Source organism: Diplotaxodon limnothrissa, linkage group LG13, assembly GCF_057381915.1.
Source record: "Diplotaxodon limnothrissa isolate DT_005_m linkage group LG13, D_limnothrissa_male_GT1.1, whole genome shotgun sequence".
NCBI lineage: Eukaryota > Metazoa > Chordata > Actinopteri > Cichliformes > Cichlidae > Diplotaxodon > Diplotaxodon limnothrissa.
The window spans coordinates 7,124,286-7,145,284 of NC_140608.1; the positions used below are offsets into that span (position 1 = coordinate 7,124,286).

The following is a 20,999-nucleotide window of genomic DNA, read 5'->3' on the forward strand; positions in this document are numbered from 1 at the left end:
TTTCCTCTCTTTCATCCCCTCATGTTCCGCTCTGCAAACCTCTGGAAGGGAGAAGGAGAAGAGAAGGAGGCAGAAACAAGAAGAGAGGTATTTCAGGTGCTGTAGAGGCCCTCATTAACATAATAAGCTTATTAACATGATGAGTACAAGTGTGTGCATGTGTTGCACGTGTGTGTGTGTGTGTATGTGCGTGTGACTGACAAACAGACAGGGCTGGAGAGCAGCCAGAACAGCATATGTTGTACATCTCGCCAATAATAACAACATCTCACTCACTGTTAATAATGGACCAGTCAGGGTGGACATGAGCACACGCTAACAGAGACTAAAACGTTCACAAAAGGCCTGTTTGTACTGCCACTATTTAAAATGACATGAAACAATTACACAGTGAATTTAATAATATCATAATATTTAAAAACATATACTCCACTCTGAACTAACACCAGACATTGTGTGGCAGATGCTGGGAGGACAGGTGTCATAAATACATAACTGGCTCATATTAAACAGAAAACAGGGTCACATATCAAAACTTTTAATAAACTTTAAAAAACAACAACAAAAAAACGTTGATGCATACTAATTGCAAATTGTGCTTTGATGTTCACATAGGCCTTATTAGCAGTGTCAAAAGGTGAAAACAGTGTCTAAAATCAAACCATACCACTCTAAATGTATCAGTTCAATGTTACGGATGTGATATAATCAACTGTATGAGGAAACTCGAGGAAGCAAAATCTAGTTTTATTTAGCATATTTCTGCATTTTAAATCCTAAACAGAGTTGCTGTCATTTAAAGTAACCACAGCCTAAAATGCCGTGAAGGCAGGCAGAAAATATGCAATATGCTTATTTTGAATACATTTTTACTTGGCAGTTTCTTTCCAGCTCTACAATTAGATAAGACGGCTGAATTCAAATGTCACAGTGCACCACGCAGGGAAGAAAAAAAAAAAGGAAGAATACGAAGAACACACCAAACAGCTGCCTGTGAGTTTCTACAGCAGTTCAATACCACGGAAAGCTGGTCATTAACTGACTGAGCTCATGCACTTGACACTAAACTGCTAATGATGCAGGCGGACTGCTTCAATGTGTGCAAGTCAACATGTACAGTACGTGGAAGTGAATAAGAGACTTATGAGTGCTATTTTATGTGTGAATGTGTGTTTGGGTGAGAATTAAGCTGGTCACCCAGTTGGCAGCTGCAGAGAAGAGCTGGGGGAATGAAACACACCGCCAGCTCCAAATATATTACTGACTGGTACGGCTGGAGGGATAACACTGGCTTAGACTGCTGGGAGACTGCAAGACACACACACGCACACACACACAGCAGATGGAATATTTATCCATCCTCATCAAATTCATAAAGTGTGAGATGTTTGGTGTTGTTTCAGTTCCTGCAGCTCGAGGACACACGCACACGCGCACACACACACGCGCACACACACACACACACACACACACACACACACACACACACACACACGGAGCCGTTTATGAAATTCAGAGCAGCTTACGAGGTTGATTTTGCATCTTTGTACAAAAAAGGTACAGAAATGCAAACTAATCAGTGTGTCCAGTTAGGCATGTATACGTATGTGGTTGTCAGTGTCTGTAACAGTGTGTGTAATGGTGTGTCCGTGTGTCCTGGGACTAAAGAAAGTGGTGGCAGCTCGGTTGCAGGCAGGGAGCAGATTAATCCACACAGAGCCAGAATGATGCCCCACAGCCCGAGGCATGGAGGCACTGGAGTGTGTATGCGTGTGTGTGTGTGTTTATGGCATGTGTGGTTATGTGTATAATTTAAAAAGAGGCAGGGCAAATAAATAGGACAAGACAGGAAGAAACAAATGGGACAAATCGAGAGGAGAGGAGAGGAGAGGAAAGAAGAAGGAGAGGAGAGGAGGAAAGAAGGAGGTGAGGAAGAGGAGGAGAGGATGCGAAGAAGAGAAGGAGGAGAGGAGAGTGATTTAAAGCAGCAGTGATGGAGAAGGTCCTGTCCTGTCCTGGTCCCTATAGTGGCAGCCATGTGGCAGCTAGCTGCCGATCGCAGGATGAGGGCTTTGGCAGCCTGGACAGGGCTAGATGGGACGGGATGGGCACACACAGCCTGAGGCTGTACCAGCCCAGATACCCAGCAGGAAACACAAACACACATCCACATACACAGTTCATATACTGTGAACATACTATCCCATATTGTGGGTATCAGACAGAGGCCTTCCATCTCCAAAGTGTCATCACTTGAAAATGAATTTGTGCTGTCACTGTGCTAACATTTTGAAATACGCTGACTGTGCCGCTATGTTTGTGAAACATTTACAATAGAAAAGGAGTCGCAATAATACCCAACATATACAACATACAAACAAAATAAAAACAAACACATAAAAATAAATGGAAAAGGCCCAAATCCATTCCCTTTAACACTTTCAAATTTGCCACAAAGAAATGTGTCAAACGCACAAAAAAGAAAAGGAAAAAAAACACTCTCCATGTGTTTTCTCTGATCCCGTTCCATCCCTTTGCGAGGATCTTACACTGCTTATTCTTTATTAATCTTACATTAATCTTTTTTATAATTGTTGACTTCCCTTGAAACAAATGATAACACTTCAATCTAATTCTTTACGAGTTTGGATGAAGAATTATTCAGCGTTGCGTTGCTGCAGTATCTGTTTGTGTGTTCTTCAGGCACGCAGCAGACAGAAACCCTCTTTATTCACTTCTCATCTGCCCTTTTCACTGACGGCAAACACAGGAACTGTCTGAATTTCACTCCTGTAACCCTGAAATATTTTCTCTCCCTTCTCATCTTCCTCTGTCTTCAACCCCCATCCCCCCTTTTTCTTTTTTATCCCGGCTACTTTGCATCTCTGTAACTTGGCTCCGAGCAAACTGTGTTATTTTTACACGCGGGCGGGCGAGCAGAGCTTGCGGGCGGGCGAGTGGCGGCGGCGGTGGTGTAGATTTCCAGGTTTTTTCCGAGCACCTTCCTCCAACCTCGCCCATCTGCCGCCATCTGCCTCGCTTTAGCCTGCACTTTCTACTGCAATCACACACACACACACACACAGCGCACACGCGCGCACACACACACATAAATACACACAGACGCACATCCTGTGAAAAATAACCAACAGCCTCCAATCAGCTTTTGGCACGCAAAGGAAGGGACTAAAAAAAAAAAAAAGCACAAAATGCTGCGCCAAATTGTCCTCCATACTTTTTTGAGTGGGATATATACTATGCCTCTCCCCTCCTGCCTTCATCTCCACATCACCATCGCTCTGCTTCCACCACCCACAGTCGTGCAACACTCTCTGCAGTTGATCTGCTGGCCTTCGAGTGAGGCAGAGCTGATGACTGGACAGCGGATGGTTGAAAAAAATGATTACAAGATCGTAGCGCTGTGTGTTTGTGTGTGTTTTTGTGTGTGTGTGTGAGAGGAACCGTGCTTTGCCCTTTTCCAATTCAACCAACACCCTGCTTCGCACGCAAAAACTGCATATTTACTGTTCACCCTGATATTATGGAAATTGTTTGCCTGTGAAATTTGCAAATGAAACTGTACATACATAAATTCCACTATAAGAAGACTCCTAACACCCTCATGAGTGTTATGGGTAACGGGTCGGGAGAGAGTCTCTGGATCATCACTTTGTGATTCAAGTGTACTGAGCGCATTAGCTCCGCCTCAACCAGACACATAAATGAAACAATAAGATAATTCATGATAACGAAACACAGAATGACCTCTCTTTCAGTGTGTTTCAATACTTAGAAATACATTTTGCTATTAACAATGGATTTTTGTAATGCAGTAAAGGATACTGTATGTGTGGCTCCTACAGGTTCTTCATGAACCTACCCTGCAGGCACCCATTTATCAAAGCTCAGTAATAATTCCGGTAGTTAAATTAATCAGCCAGGGCTGTTGTTAGATAAACAGAAACTGTGCAGTGGGCAACATGAGTCTCACAGTTCACAGGGGCCTTCCTGGTGGAACCCTGAGCACTGCAGAAAAGCTGCCTAATGGATAGGCCGCCTGTGGATGCCACAGATGCTTTTATGTACTACGAGGCCTAAGTCAATCTGCTCAGTTTACGGAACATAACATACAGTCACTGAGATTTCTCTTGTTGATCAATTATATAAATCAGTTTAAAAAGTGGACGCTCCTTCGTGGATCTGGTGGTTTGAATCCTTTGCTTTTTGGCCTTTGAACACCTAACATGTTCATGACTGAATCAATGTCGCATGTGGAAACAGGCTGAGCTCTATATCCTGCACCTCTAAAAATATCTTACACGTACATTGTCCTGACAGTGTATGGTTTTTACATGGTGCCCAGAACTACTATACAGTACAACTCTCAGGAATGTGCCCTGTGACATATTAGCAATTTCTTTAACTGCTTCTCATCTCTTCTTCTTCTTATCTATAAATAAAAACAGAATTTTAATGAAAACGTTAAGCAACAAATGCATCAAATTCTCTGACACCACACATCATGTTACACTTCAAATTTCACACGTGGGGTACACACGTGAGTGATCAATTAGTGAAGATCAAAGAAAAAAAGCTTCTCCTTTCCTGTACAAGATTACAGATGTGCATACATCCAGGTGAAAATACCAAGGATGTGTGCTTATTTACCGCATTGCAGTGCAGTGCAGGCACCTCACATTCACCCTCTGATGACAAAAACATAAATGTATATACACACATTTAAAAAAAAAAACATTACCTCAGGTGCAAGGTACTCTGGTGTACCACAGAAGGTCTTCATGGTAGCAGCATCAGTGATGCCCTCCTTGCAGAGCCCAAAATCTGTGATTTTGATATGGCCATCTTTATCCAGCATTAAGTTTTCCAACTGGAAGGAAATCAAAATCTCTTTGTCATTATGTGACACTTTATTAACTGGCTGAACACTTTTTGTGCACTGTGGAGTCAAACTTGTTATCACTTTGAAGAGGAAAGCAGTGAGGGACGAGTAAGCTGTATTGTATTACTCCACAGTGTGGCAGTACACACACTCAGACACACAAACACCAAGTTGAAAAGGGAAATAAACTTCAGGCATGTAGTGGAGCCACTCAACCTTTTAATTTTAATGGCTGAAGTGTTTTTCTCACTCTCTGTCTGCTTTTTCTCCTTTCTGTTTTCTTGGCTGCTGCGAGTGGGGCTGGGGCCAAGGCTGCCAGGCAGGCACTCAGACGGAGCCATCTACCTCTCTACCTCTGTGGCATCAGCACCTCTCTCCTTCCCTCTCTCCCTGCCTCCTGCAATTCTTTGCTGCTTTATGTCTGTGTGAGTTTGTCCCTGTCTGTCTCTTTAATTACTACACATCCTGAGCCACTTGTCTTCTCCTGGACGGGGAGGGACACCGAAACACAAGAGGTGGGAGGGGGGCAAAAACAAAAGAAGTTTTCCCTAAAATATCTGATCACTCTCTTCCATGCCCCCAGCCTGCTTTTCCTCCCTGTTTCTGTTTACCTTGAGGTCCCGGTACACAATCTTGGCTGAATGCAGGTAGTCGAGAGCCGAAACAATCTCTGCGCCGTAGAAGCGCGTGCGCTCCTCTGAGAACACCCGTTCTCTGGACAAATGGAAAAACAGCTGCGGGAAAAGGAGGAAGGACGAGAAGGGAAGAGCGGGTGAGAGGGAGAGAACAGAGAGAGGGCGGGGGAGAGAGAAGGGGGAGAGACAGCAGGGACGGCACAGCAATAATTACTGATTTATTGGAGGAAATTAGCACAACACAAACTGGCTGCCCGCACCATATTGAGATGATAGATAGCGGAGGGGAGGGTGAGTGGGGTGTGTGTGCGCGTGTGTGTGTGTGAGGGGTGCATGTGTGTGGGGGGGGTCTCAGAGGACGGCGGGTGGAGGCGCTCGGCAGCTGGCGCCTCATCTAGTGGCCCCCCCCACACCCCCTTCTCACTACACATACACAGACACGCATACCTCTTCCACGTTACCCTCTGGGCTAGGTTGGCACGGTGCTGGCGTGGAGTTCGGCGATGGGGGCCAAATCAAGGGTTTAATCAATACACCAGTCTAGTTAAAGACAGGCCGACTGCCGCTGTCGCCAACAGCCCCCCGACTGCCTACGGTGCAGTACTCATTAGTGGCCTAACTGGCCTTGCCCCCTGAGCCTCCGTCTTCATTTGCTCCATTCTCATATCCACCGTTCTCTGTTTTTGGCACAAGGCTTATTTTCATACTTTAAAGAGTACAACCCCTCCTGTGGTTTGACCTCTCCTGTCTTCCTTTTAAATGGCTCACCTCACATTCCCTTCCTCACTTACTTTCTCCTTCGCTGTCAGTTGTCAAGTTCTCACTGTCACACAGCTACACATGTGGCACCAAACTGACATCAGCCTGCTGTGCCGCAACAGTCGAGTCGTACAAATTACCCATGAGGCCAAAGGGCAGATATCTCCCCATTAATTGTTCAGGGAGGTTTGCATAATGGCCACTGGAGTGATCCTCACAGACCACCTTGCTCAAATGGTGTCTGTTTGTGTGCAAGTGTGTGCATGTGTGTGTGTATGTGTTGAAGCTGTGGTGAGAGGGGGTAACACGACAGGTGGGCCTTCATCAGTGTACTGGCAGCTGTGACTGTGGCAGGTTTGTAATGGGTTCGGTGTGTGTGTGTGGTGTGTGTGTGAGGCATGTGTGGTCACAATTTGTCCGTTGAGGTAAAAATTTGCTGCGTGTGTTTGTCTAAGTATGTGTGCCTTTTGTGTGTGTGTCTGTGCTTGTGTTCTCAGGGTAAGTGTGTGTGTGTTTGTGTGTGTGTGAGTTCTGCTCAGGCCTGGTGCTGGCTGAACTGCTTAACTAGCTGGGAGGGGAGCAGGTGACAGTTACACTAAGGGAATGAACCAAGATTGCAAAAACGGCCCGATTAAAAATCTGAGAAATGGAAAAGTGGGGGAATCCAAACTCATTTCATCTCAGACTGTCATTCTGGCTGTGTCCTCCCCATAGGTGTGTTCATAAATAGACACACGCAGGAGAAGGAGAGTACAGAAAAGAGAGGCGAGAAGGCAAGTGAGAGGCCAGTTGGTTGGAAAATTAACCGTGTTAGAAAGCAATCCAAAAGCGAAACTTTAGCCACTTCTTCAGTGTTTGCACGTTCAACCGATCATTCCTGGCACTGCTGCTGCAGCTTTGCACATACAATTACAACATATTCTGTATTCATCTGTGAGACATTTATGAACCCAAAAAACTGTTTAGGAAATTGTCTTTGAAATAATAATAATCACAAAAACAACGAATTTACAATTTAAATCCAGTCTCTTTTAGTTTGGCTGAACACTGGCATCTGGAGAGTGATTAAATATGATTTAAAACACTTGTAACAACCCTGATATATAAAAACTGAAATGAAAATTAAGATAACAGATCCAGGAATGTATCTGTTTACATACCATAAGACAGTTACTGTGAGAAAGTAACTCGCCGACAGTTATTGTGGTGGAAATGTGGTTTAACCGGCTCTTTAAAGTAGTAACACAAAGATGAGAAACCACACACAGCACATCCATCACAAATGTGTGTGTCTCTTACCTCTCCTCCATTCACATACTCCATGACGAAACAGAGGCGGTCTTTAGTCTGGAATGAGTATTTTAGAGACTGAAACAAAAACCACACACACAAACAATTTATATAAAAGAAATCATTCACCGAGGCACTGAAAGCATCAGCCTTGCATTAATTAAAATAAAATAATCTCAGGATATATATGTAATATAACATTTCAGGCCTAACTGGTTGTACAGGAGAGGTAGTATGGAATGCTCCTTCTTCATTTGGCTTAAAAAACACAAACAATCTGCCTGTTTTCGTATGCACTCCCTGTACAGTGAACAGTGAAGTGGGTGAGTGAACGATTTCATACACAGCAGGAAGTCTTGCCGTTCTAGCTAGAACAGCAGGAGGAGCACAACGTGATCGGCCTAAGCTTTAAACTGTTTATGCCTCTATTTGTTTATTCAAAGCAAGTAGGTGTCTGTGTGTCTGTGTGTTCACTTTCTCTTTTGAGGGAGAAATCTGCTAAACAAAAGAACAGTTGGTTGAAGTCTCTTTGTGGCTGCAGGTGTGACGGGGCTAAACTCAGATGTGAAGTGTAATTGCTCTTTCGATAGTGTGTGTGTGTGTGTGTGTGTGTCTGTGTGTGAACATGCATATATGTGTGCAGCAGCTAATGTGTGAATGTGTACATCAAAGCTAACAGATGCAGCTGTTAAAGTACAACAATGTGGCTTCTAAATCATAACTGGCCTCAGAAGACTCAGGTATGTGGAGGATCAATAAGCTGTGTGTGTACAGATGTCAGGACACGGTCCATATGTAAAGATCTATAAATTTAAACCAGTTGTGTTTAGTGTGTACGAGGTACTTACAGTTAGAAAGGGGTGCCTGGTGTTTTTTAGTACTCTGCTCTCTGTGAGTGTGTGAGCCACTTCATCCTGTTCAGACAACATGCAATGAAAACCATTATCAGTCCACTTAAACCACTAAGAAAGAGGACAGCTGAACAGTGCTGCAGCAGTACAATAAAAACAACCGATACTGACATCTGACATTACCCAGAATCAAAAGTACAGTAAAAGATAAAATATTCAAATTAATGGACGCAACTGAAAATACATACTTGATGTATTTTCCAGACTCACCTTGGCTATAATGACTTCTTTTTTAAGGATTTTCATGGCGTAGTATTTCCCGCTGGCCTTTTCCCGGACAAGAATCACTTTACCAAAGGTTCCCTTTCCCAGCAGCTTCAGGTAGTCGAAGTCGCTCATTGTCTATTAGAGGAAAAAAAGAGAAGGCCAATATCATGAGTTCCTCAGTTGAATAATTGATGCAGTATCTACTGGCATTTAGAAACATTAAAATCCCATTGGAAGTGTAGGGCTGTGAATATTTTGAAATAAGTATATTTTTCTCCTTTAAGCAATACAATGAGGATTCTCTGTGAAGCCTTTTTTCATGTAACAGAAAAGTGGCAATCTTCCTCAATGTAAATGATATCTAAATTCAAGCAGCCAAAAACAACATTTATTGACTGCTACTGGGCTAAATGCCATGAAATTCATGAGTGATGTTAATGGCACCCGTGAGATGACTCCCAGTCATCTTCATGACCATGCCGAGTGCGACTGTCAGGTCAAAACAAGCCCTTTAGTCTACGATAGACACTGAAAACAGATTTTTATTGAACCATAACATTATTACATAAAACCTTTACAGAGTGGGGTGTAATAAACAGCAGAGCCAGAGGAGGCAGCTAGTGGTAGATTGTTAAATTTATTTTTTTATGTATGTAGTAGGAAATGTGCCCAAGTATCACCTGTGCCTTCACAGAAGATATTTAGCAGGACTGATTTTACTCGCTGGAGTATTATAACATGAAAAAAATTATGAGCTGACATAAAACAGCATAACGGCTGGAATATTTTTTGTACCTTGGGTATAAAATACATGCACGTGCAAGTGTAGTTTTTACCTTTCTTTTGTGGTGTGTAGTGGAGATGTCCATCTCCTCCTCCACCATGTTGTCGATGTTGGAGGTGGGGCTGCACTGGATCCTTTCCTCCTCTTGTCTCTGCAGCTTGTCAGCCACCATCTGAATTGCCTCTGTCCACTCATCTCTGGAGTCAAAGCATGTAAAAAGGTAAAGTTAGCATTTGCAGCCTTACTAAGACCTTTCTTAATATACTGACTGTCCAAAAAGGTCCAGTTTACTATGCTTAAGCACACACCTGTAACTAGCACATGTATAAAAACATTAAATTGGTGTAATGCATTATACTGGTCCTAATATTAAAAAGAAATTTGAGTGCACTTATTTAACCAGGTTTTTAAAGGCATCAAAGTGTTTTCAATTAACATAAACACCTATTTGTTCAACAGAGTGGAAACACGGTCAACTAGAGAATCAACCAAATGAGCAATGATCATAGAGCAGAACTAATGCCTACCAGTCTGTGTGTGTGCATGTGCGAGAGGCGAGAGGGTGAATGAGTGTGTGCAAATACACACCAGTGCATTAGAGGGAACAATGCTTTGTTGTTTGCTAACATTGTTCCTCCCCATTGACTTTCCATTAGCAGTGATGTTCAACATCTGTTCAGAGAAGGTGTGTGTGTGCGTGTGTGTGTGTGATTATAATCTATAGCAGCATGGATGGCCATGCATCAAGATGTTAAGGTGCATTAACTGTATTTAACAATGATGAATATAATGGTTAGGACAGAGGGTCTAGCTTCCCTCTGCCCTGAGAAGAGAAGAGAAGAGAAGAGAAGAGAAGAGAAGAGAAGAGAAGAGAAGAGAAGAGAAGAGAAGATTCTGTGATTTTAGCAGTATCCAAAAAATTGTAAATTAGTTTAAGTTCACACAACTTGAAAGTTTTCCTCAAGAATGAAATGGTTCAAAATGACTTGTACTTTGAAGTTTTTTTTATGCCACTGATCTTCACTCAAACAGTGTTAATCCTGTGCCACATGCAGGGGTTACATGTTAGCAGAAAACACCAGAGAGCTTGAACTGAGGTGAAGTAAAAATGATACTCAAATATTCTGAAATCCCCTGGACTCGGGAGAAGCAAATCTGGATTTACGAGAATGCACTTTGAAAACACACTTACCCAGAGTAAGCCGTGAGGAGATCATAATAATGAAACCTGCTTGACTCATAAACATTCACCTCTGTCTGCTTTGTTTTGTTTTGAGTTAGACGCCCATATGTTTCCTTGAGGGATCTGGAGGAATATTCATCTGAACCTAAACAGAGCAGTGTGTTTTTAAGATCTGAATCTCTTTCTTCTGCAAAGACTTCTTAGCATACCCTACACACTCCAAAACAAGGGCAAACTCAAGTTACACTCTATCAACAACAGTGGAGCACTCAATTTGTGGCATCCATATTGTGCGAATGTGTGTGTGCTACGTGAAAAGCAACGGGAACTCTCTCAAGGTCAGACAGCAGATAAATGCTCTCTCATTTTGAGTATTTTTTTTTGTGTAATGAGGGGGTTTTTTTTTGCTAATGAGAGATAATGGGCCTGCCTACAGTCGGGCACCACGCCAACACGTGCCACCCTCTCTGGGTTGGTGCTGTGGTAGCTGGAGCTCTGCCAGCACGGGTACAGTACAACAGATACAGTAACACACAACAGCACAGACTCCCACACGCAGACTTTTTTCCAACCCACTTCAATAACGCAAAAAATCTTGCGCACACTTCTACAACAAAGCACAGGCACATCTGGAGCTCACAGTCATCTACTTCCTCTTCCTCCATCAATATAAAGTTATTAGTTTAATGTTATCTCTCAAATGCTTATTTGATTATCTAGAGACTAAACTACTATAAAAGCAACATATAACACCAAGTTAGACAGACAGCTGCAGCCCACACACATAGACCCCCAAAAAAAATGAATAAATAAAAAGAACACACACACACACACACACACACACACACACACACACACACACACACACACACACACACACACACACACACACACACACACAAACTCAAAGGATGCACAGAAGCATCTGTGGTCTTCTGGGCAAAGCTGTTCATTTTCTGGAGATAAACACCTCAGCTCCTCAGAAAGGAACTGAGCAGCTGGAGAATTTATGCCAACGCAACTTGAAAGGTCTCCTTTCCACTCTGTCTCTCTCACCCTCTCCTTTCTCTCTCACACCACCAAAAGCAATACAGTACAGACCTCTTCATACATCCTGTATCCCTGCCATTGATAATTCGTTTACCCATGTACTTTCCATTTATTTTACTTCAACATGATTTGTACTCATTTGACTATTTTTGCTTCCCTTAATGGAAAAAAAAATGCTTCGTCAAGCAGTCGTGGATGTCAATTTGACTGGTGGTAGCCACAGGTTATTGAGAAAGAGGCACGATACTCAAGAAAAATTCAAGCACCGACTTGTGGCATGAAAAACACCGCAACAACAGCTGACCCTGAAAGCAACAAACTGTCTCTTCTGGGAAGAGAGTGTAAATCAATTCCAAATGGAATGTAATACAAAGAATACATTACTGTGTAAAAATCAGCCTGTCATTTCTTTATATTTTGCATGCAATGATCCAAACTCTCTTGCAATTTTAAATTTCTTTTTAAGTGCTCTTGAGCAATAGTTCTCTGGGTTTCTTAAGGGCTTTCAAAGTGGTTTTTTGGCTGGTTTTCATTCATTTTTAGTCCAGTATCTCCACCTGATCATTTTCAGTTTAATGTTTTTTGTTTGTTGAAACACTAACCTATGCATCCTACAAGGATAAAAAGGCAACTAACTCAAGAGATGAACCACTGTCGTGTCTACATATAACAGTCAGCTTATCAAGGAAGCAATTTTAAATAACTTTTTTTTACAAGTGTATAATTTATTCTCATTTCTTTAGTTGAATCTAAGGAAAAGACAAACATAACACAGTTTGGTAAGCAAAAAATAATATTTTTGCACTAATGAGGTGATTGAAGAAGCTATTAGCCAAAAACTTGGAATATCTCAGCATGGTGCGCAGTATCATTAAAAATATAAGGAAACTGGAGGAGTGGAGAACACAAGTGGCAGTAGCATGCCCAAAAACATATCTATAGTGGATGAACAGGGTCTTAAAGTCATGCGTTCCAGCAAAGACCTGACACAGAACCTGAGCGATGCACCAGGACATTCATGATATGTGATCCATCTACTGTTAACTGAAGTGTCATCAAAAATGGTCTCAGTGCAAGCGTAGCTATCAAGAAGAAATTCTTAAGGAAGGGAAATGAACTGGATTGAAAATCTGTGGCATTCACATTTTTGATTCAAGTTGTTGTCAATATGTACAGAAGACAGATGTACAACAGTGAGAGTCATCAATAAAACATGGTGGAGGCTCTGTCATGGTTTGGGGTTTTCAGCCAGTGCTGGAGATTTTCTCAAAACTGGTGGAATTAACAGAGAATAGACATTTTTTGGTATTCTGACTAATAAGTCTTAACTAGATTACAAAATGTCCATTCAGCATGCTGCACTCATTTCTCAGAGAGATATAGATACTCACTGATCAAACCCTGATTGTTGAACACTTTAGGAATTGTTGCCTAAAGGAAAACTGACCTCTCATCTGGGGAGTCCACATGGAACGTCCTCTCGATGACCGTGGTCCACTGGAGGCAGCGTATGATGAAGGTGTTTGACTTCGGCCTCTCTGTCTTCATCAGCTGACATTCTAAAAAATAAAGAAAGAAAGAAAGAAAAGAAAAGAAAAGAAAAGAAAAGAAAAGAAAAGAAAGAAAATGGGCACCCAGAGGAAAGTGATTTCTTCACTGTACGATGACTGCAATCACTTTGCACTCCAGAAAAACAAATAAGCAGAAACAAACTCAGATGAGGTCAGAGCACTTCTAACTCTACCAGAAATAAATTAAGATGTAGTGACTTCAGGTCAAAGTTACTTATGACTTATGACAAGTTAAAAATATGCACATATAGCATGTCGGCCATTGGATTTGCCAGGGTATTTTTTTTCTACACTTGTGCCTAGGCAGTTGTTATTAGCAACATCTGTATTTTTCCCTTAAAGCCCTCTGCTGTTAAAAAGGCCTAGTCCTTGCCACAGTGACACTAGAATTCATTTAGCTAGAAAAAGAAGCCATGTAACAAATTACCCTTAACATTATCATTAAGAAAACATGCACTTTGTATTTTAATTTGTTGATTTAAAAAAAACGGCAACTTCAGCAACCAATGACTGTGCCAAGGGATATTATGTGGTGCACCACATACGCATCTGGTGACTATCAGAACAGACGCATTTCTATGAAAATAGGCAATACAGCAGTCCATTACTGCGCAAAGCATACTACAGTACACAAAAGCAGAAACGTATACACACATAGCCAGATGGGGCTGTGAGCTTGCTGTGGGAAAGAATGCATCTTCATTGCCCCTTTGCAGTCTCTCTGGTTTTTGGAGACGAGAACTGATGTAAAAGAGCCTAATGAGTCACCTTTTGTCCTCTCGTCTCCCCCACTTGCTCTACATATGTGACCCTCCATCTCTCTCTCTCCTGTTTTCTCCTCCCCTCTGTCCTCTTTTTGTCTCCTGTCATTCTCCGCTCACCTTCTCTCCCTCGCTCATCTCTCCCTTCCCCTCCTTATAATGCTATCTGTTTAACTGTGGCACAGCACAGCATGTCATGGCTCTGCCTAAATATAGACAGGAAGGTTAATGACAAGACCACAGTGCTTCGATGTAAACACACACAAAACTACACACACAAAGAAGCTACAACCTGACTTGTGAATACAGCCTGCAGTGTTGCCTGAAAACAATGTTATGCTATGGTTGATGCCAAAAAACACTCACACCCACACACAGACAAACACACACATACACACACGTAAAAGTAAAGTTTGAATGAAATTGGGTTGTTTGCCACAGCAGGCAATTGTGAAAACTGTGTAGCAGTGTTAGTGTGTGTGTGCGCGCGCGCGCGAAAGGCTTGTATGTATGAGTCCCTCTGCAGGGAACAGGCCTGTACCATCTCTGTTCCATCTGACCACTTCTGTTGTTCACGCACGTAAACACACACGCACAACCACGCAAAAACAAACAAACACATACACGCACACAGTCACACACACACACACCACCTGGCCTCCCAGCTTTGGGCAACAGATGTGGCAATGCCAGTGCTGTGCCAAGCAGCCAGGGCCGGATGTATGGCCTGGCTTGTCCTCCTCACAAACTCTTTCCTCTCCCCTTTTTCCTCCTTCTCCAGTCCTGTCTTCGTCTCCTCCTCCCTGTCTGTTCGGTGCTGATGATCCTCCTCTCTCCCAGTCCCTCCGTCCTTCTCTTCCTCCACCCTAATCATCCTTCCATCTCTGCCCTTCCCTGTTCTTCCTCTCTCCTCTGCCACCTCTGATCAGCTACCATCGCTCATTCCCCGTACTTGTCCTCCCTTCTGGACTCCTATCTTTCTTTCTCCACCTCCATTGTTCGATGTACCATTTTTTATCATTTTCTCTGAGGTATCAGCTTGTATTCTATCATACATCATATTTTCTGTTTTGGCTCTCGTCTCACACATATTCTCTGCCTCTCTGCAGATATTTCACATGCCCTGCAGGTGCCATTTGATTTAAAAGAATAAACATATTCGCCTCATTTATGTTATTTTGAAATCTGAGATATTGTGCAGCAATACAGTGTTAATTGGAAATAGATGCTAATAATTTTGGTGGCATCTGCATCAGGCCTTGTGCCAAGAGGGCAAACACCATCATAGTAACAATCAGATTATGTATAAACATGAACTAGAGTAAACAACTAGATAATACATACTCATTTATTCATTAACAGACAGCTGCTGTGTGTTACACTATATTTTTTATAAAACAACAAAATAATCTGGTTCATTTTGCAAAATTAAACAAGGTTATCTGCTCCTTTATCTCATTTCAGCTTGAATGGTAGTCCTTGTGGTACACCCCCAAAAAAATCAGGTTTACTGCCTCCACATGTGCCCTCAGGCAGTTCAAGATCCCTGCCTAGTTGCACAACTTACTTCTCGAGGACTTTTATTACACGCATTCTTTAATACTGACAGAGATATAACTGTCTTCTCAACCCGCCTCCCTCACTTGTAGACTGATGTTCACTTGGACAGATGGTAATGATTTTGTTTTCTTCCATTTCAGTCTTTCATTTTATCTGCTATAAGGCACTTTCAAACTTTACTATGAGCTGACTGATATCTTTAATCAATGTTACATGAAAAAGTATTTTACTGCATTTCCACTAAGCCCAGCTAAGTCCACTTTTATTCTCATTTCCCAGACTTAATGTCTTTAATTTATGTGTAGTATAAAGTAACCTTAACTTGAGAAAATTTGATATTTTTAAAAACAGAAAGGTGCCTCTTTAGTTAATAGAAACTCAGTTCTGTCCTATAAGCAGTTGGAGGCAATACTGATGGTTATTAAAAGTTCATCAAGTGCTGAGTTGTCCTAAAGCAAGACTGTGACTCAGTACCACCTGCAGAGATTCTTCATTGAACTGAAATGTTCCCTTCACAGATAAATTACAGGAGGTGTTACCATATCATTACTTAATTATGAGCCTCCAGAGAAGTATGCAGGGTACTTTGGTAATGTACGTAGAGGAAAGATGCAGGTTCCTGGCTACTAGTCTTCCCATATACCCTGCTTACAGTTTAACATTTCAATATCTTTAAGGTGCTGACATGATCGGTCAACTGAATGTTGAGTCAAACAAAAAGATGTAATCTGCAGCTGCATCCCTCTGACAGAAATCTGTGGATCATCATTTTCTCACTTGCTTTTAATGTTCCTGTCTGTATACAGTGTAAAAATTCATGTACACAAAATTTTAGAGCACAGTGTCAAGAGTCTATAATGGCATATGTTGTAGGTAACATACTTGCTACTGAGAAGTTATTTAAGGGGTAGGGCAGGTCGGCATCCTGAGGTTTCTCTTTGTAGCCGATGAAAGAGCCGTCTGTCTTCAGCAGGAAGTACCGCGGTCGCCAGTTCTTTATGTATTCACCTGAAAAGAAAGATGAACACAAAAAGAAAGAAAATGTAGGAGTTAAATATCTTCAATAAATACTTGGTGCACACACAGGTAAATTCAGATCAGATTCAGAGGAAAGAGTGATGCTGATGGAATAGTTCATTCAGGGGTTGTGATGATTACTATAATCATCATGATATATGGACAGTCGCATTAACTGCAACAATAATAATGCTAAGGATTTTAAATACAGATTTTATTCCCTGGACAGTTAGGAGCCTGTCTGCTCAACTCTCATCTGTCCAAAAGATGTCACACACACACACACACACACACACACACACACACACACACACACACACACATACACTCTGCAGTGTTGCACAAACACACACTTACACACAGCATCTCTATGGCTCCCACAGCGCTTGCCAGATTCAGATCGGATTATCATGTAAAAAATGACAAAAACATGTTTACCAGCGCAGAACTCAAACTATCCATGCCAGAAACATCATCTGGCTGATACATGGGCAGGTGTTGAGGTGACGACCCCTCTACCAAATACTCACACGCGGACACACAACGCACACAAATCTACAAAAACCACTGGTCACTAGAAGACAAGAAAGAAGAGACAGATCAGATGAGACAAGATTACATCAGATAAGATTGCGTATCGAGAATAACCCTTCCTAGACTGCAGAGACAAATATAAACATCTGCTGAGCAGCTGGTGGCAGAGTTTTACCCAACTGGCTGGCACAGACTGACGCAAAGGTGGCACCACAGCTTTATCAGATGACCCGCTGCAGGATTACATGAGTGTCAAGCACTTCCACACCACAGAGGCGGATAACACTTACTGGAAAACAGCATGGATACACACATGGATTAAAGTGCACACGTGTGCAGATTCACACAAAGTTGGACGAGTAGAATGAGTGCACATACAGGGTGAGATGGAAGCTGTGTAAACGTCTCAGTTTGTCATTTTAAGCAGCTGAAACCTCAGCCCCTTTAAATAAACTAGCCAATGTTTGACACGTGCATACTTCGCACACTTTTAACACACCTTTTCCACATAATATGTGCAGAAATGCTCACAGCTGACATACAAAGCTCAGTAACAGTTTTGATCACCTTGTTTCAGCTAATTCGCTGGGAGAAGAGAACACGGAGAGCTTATATATGTGTGTGTGTTCTATTTGCGACATCCATTTAAAGCGGAAATGACAGCAGGCCGTGCTCGTTAACACATCGCAGAAAAACACCTGCTCCACTGAAGGAACCATGCGACTGCGGGCCCTGCCGGTACCTCTGGGCGCTGATGGTGGTAGAGGTGCATGTGTGTATTTGTGTGTGTGTGCGTGTGTGTGGCGCAGAGGGGAGTGATTGCAACTGATCTGAACCACCACACACAGACAGACAGACACATAAAATGTTTGTGGGTGCCAGTGCGTCATCAGGGCTACCAAATCACACCTCTCCTCTCCTCTTCTCTCCTAGTCTCTATTTTTCTCTTTTTCACAAATCCACCCACTCTCTCCTCCTTTCCTATTTCCTTCTCCTGTTCTTTCAGAAACAAAGCATATTCTTTGGATCACTTGCTACTGATAAACAGAGTGCTGCAAGAGGGGCTGAATGGGAGGGGTGGAGAGAGGCATAAGGAAGATGAAAGAAAAAATATTAAAGAAAGCATTCCAAAAAATATGGGGGGAGAGGGGGGTAGATTATAAACAAGCAAAAAAAACCCAGAATCTCTCATTATTCTGACCAAACAATAATAGATAATCGGGCATAAAAAAAGATAATAAATATTTAATGAGGTTCACAGTTAATCAATTCAGCATTTTGTTATACTGTGGGTTTTGGTTCCCTGAAGCAGGAATGAATGTTTCTTTCATTGCTACTTTGTGAATAAATGTAAGTGGAAAATCACTAGACTTTCTAAACAACGTGTGCTTTATAAAGTCCAGAAAAAATTATCTAAGGCAATAAAAGCCCTGTGATAAATACTGAAGGTTATAATGTTCAGTGCTTGTGGAGACCGTGTCTGGAAAACATTATGATGAGATATTCTCTTCTGTAGCTAAGATAAGCTCCTTTAGATTTGCATCAGAGAAAGTGTATTAATGCTCTATTTATTGAAAGTTTAATTGCGAGGTTAGATATCTTTATGATATTTTATGATTTAATCATTAGATATTAATCAGTAGACAGAAGTTAATGATTAATGATTGAAAAAAACTTAAAGTGAAACTAAGTAACTTAAAAGTGGATTAAGAAAGAGATGGATGGACTTTGAAAAGATGAAGATGAAGTAAAAATTAAACTAAATACAGATGTTCAGTGTTTTTAGAGATTGAAGATGTCATGATCCATCTTTATGGAAGCCAGAACGAGCCCACCCAAAGGTCCAATCCAATTGGATAGCTTTGCACAGTGTAAAAACTGAAGGAGGGTTTAGGATATCTATTTTTCAATGAAATGCACAGGAGCACCAATGCCAGAATTACTATACAGAAGAGAAAATGTCAGGAAAATTGTGTTTTTCATATAATGTATGTACAATATTTTGCAGGTGTCCTATTGGCCCGGCCATCCTGATAGTACTGCAGGCAGTGTAAAATCATCTGTGGTCCACAGCATAAAATGTTTGCAATAAAAACTAAACTCTACAGTACTACTGAAAATATTTAGTCCCTCTGTGCACATTTAGTATGTAATGTTGTTTTATTGCTGAAGCTAACCTAATGCAACCTTGTAGTAATGTTACTAAACTACTCAGCAAGCCTCCCAAGATTTCTGTATCAATAAAATATAATGCTCATATTTTAGATAAACCATTGTGTCAGTGATCTAAAAATACATTTTATTGGAGAGGTTTACGATTAAGTAAACAGGGTAATCATTTTTGGTTTTCATACCATGACATCTTAATATGGGTATCAAGAATCAAAATGACATTCCTACACATCACACAAACTGAGTTTGGCAGTGCTCATGTAAATTATTATTGTGCAACTGTGTTCAGCTCTTATAGATATGCATCAGACATTAAAAATGAATGAATATAAGATCTATGGTGGAAAGTTGACAGAAATTAGCAGTTTTGGAGGTTTATCCGTTCCAGCTGTGAGCTCAGAAAGGAATGAAAATGGAAACTGATCATCTGGAAAAAAGAAACTCTGCTTAACTTCAAACTGGATTGAAAAAGAGATGGATTGACTGTCAAAATGGATGAAGATAAAGAGAAAGTTAAACTGATAAAACTATTATAAACTGGCAGCGACGGCTGGCCTGCCGGTCCAAGTCCAGTCATTTCTATGAGTCAGTTTCTAGATGAGGTGTCCAACCAATGGAAGCCTGTGGTTGGCCACTTCATCCCTCAGCTGTCCAGTACAACTGAAAACATTTAAGCGATCCTTCTGGCCAGGCCTAGACAGCGTGTACGTGAGTGTGTGAGTCTGTGAGTGTGTTTTTCTGTGTGTACATGTCCACTGGGGGGCGGGGGAGGGGGCAGCCAGGGGTGGCACAGACGGAGAGAGAGGAGATGGACAGTTGTCCGCACACGCCGTTCCAAACAAACACAAGCACACGCGCATGCACATACACGCACACACAGACTAAAACAATTCTGCTCTGACCGATCCAATTCTCTGTATGATCCAATGCTGTTCTGTCAAGCTATCCCGTCTTGGCCCTGCCTGTAATGAGTCCAGCGAGCTCTCCCACTCTGGACAGCTTGTCTGGGGAGCCACATGTCTCTAGCTTGGACTGCTGGAGAAAACAGAACAGCCGGTCTCCTTCCCACACCATCTCTCTCGGACTCCTCACTTCAGTTTCATTTAGTTTTCTGCACAACTTTACTTTTCCCTTAAGGCCAATTAGTAAATACTACAGTACACAGTGCTTAAAACAACAGGAGTCTCTTGTTTCTTGTTAGAACGACAGGGTATCAGTAAAACAGGAGAACGTGGGAGATCTGAAGGATCGAAGGAACAGAAGATGTTTAGGAGAATAGGATACACCATTCTGAAGTGTATTCAAATTGCTTCAAAAAGACGACAAAATATAGACTTCAGCAGGAGATGTAAAGTGCTCTTTTCCATATAATTAGAAATGAGAGGTTGCATATTCATACATTCCTCTCTATTCCGTTTTCTGTAACTATTAGGAAAATATTAAATAAAAGTGTAACGCTGACTCACAAAGGTCAACATGACATAAAAATCAAGCTAGACTTTTTTAAAGTAATTTTTCCGACTTATAGGAGAAATAAATCTCGTTGGCACCTCCTCCAATTGCAGCTTGTGGATTTAGCAGAAAGAAGCAGAGATGAATCAGCTGTGACTGTGTCCGTTCCAAGCTTTCTGATTGGACAATTACAACAATGCGCTCGCTAACTGT

At 41.8% G+C, this 20,999-nt stretch overlaps 1 protein-coding gene across 1 annotated transcript in view; it reads right to left on the reverse strand.

Moving 5' to 3' along the window:
* akt3a (AKT serine/threonine kinase 3a) overlaps positions 1 to 20,999 on the reverse strand; it is a 43,346-nt gene that overhangs the window by 4,442 nt on the left and 17,905 nt on the right. Inside the window, exons 2-9 of the mRNA XM_085369717.1 lie at positions 16,494 to 16,619; positions 13,167 to 13,278; positions 9,539 to 9,683; positions 8,706 to 8,837; positions 8,433 to 8,498; positions 7,594 to 7,662; positions 5,512 to 5,634; positions 4,760 to 4,888 (exon numbers count right to left, since the gene is read on the reverse strand). Of these exons, the coding sequence (XP_085225843.1) occupies positions 4,760 to 4,888; positions 5,512 to 5,634; positions 7,594 to 7,662; positions 8,433 to 8,498; positions 8,706 to 8,837; positions 9,539 to 9,683; positions 13,167 to 13,278; positions 16,494 to 16,619 (902 nt within the window). The remainder of the gene's footprint in view (positions 1 to 4,759; positions 4,889 to 5,511; positions 5,635 to 7,593; positions 7,663 to 8,432; positions 8,499 to 8,705; positions 8,838 to 9,538; positions 9,684 to 13,166; positions 13,279 to 16,493; positions 16,620 to 20,999) is intronic.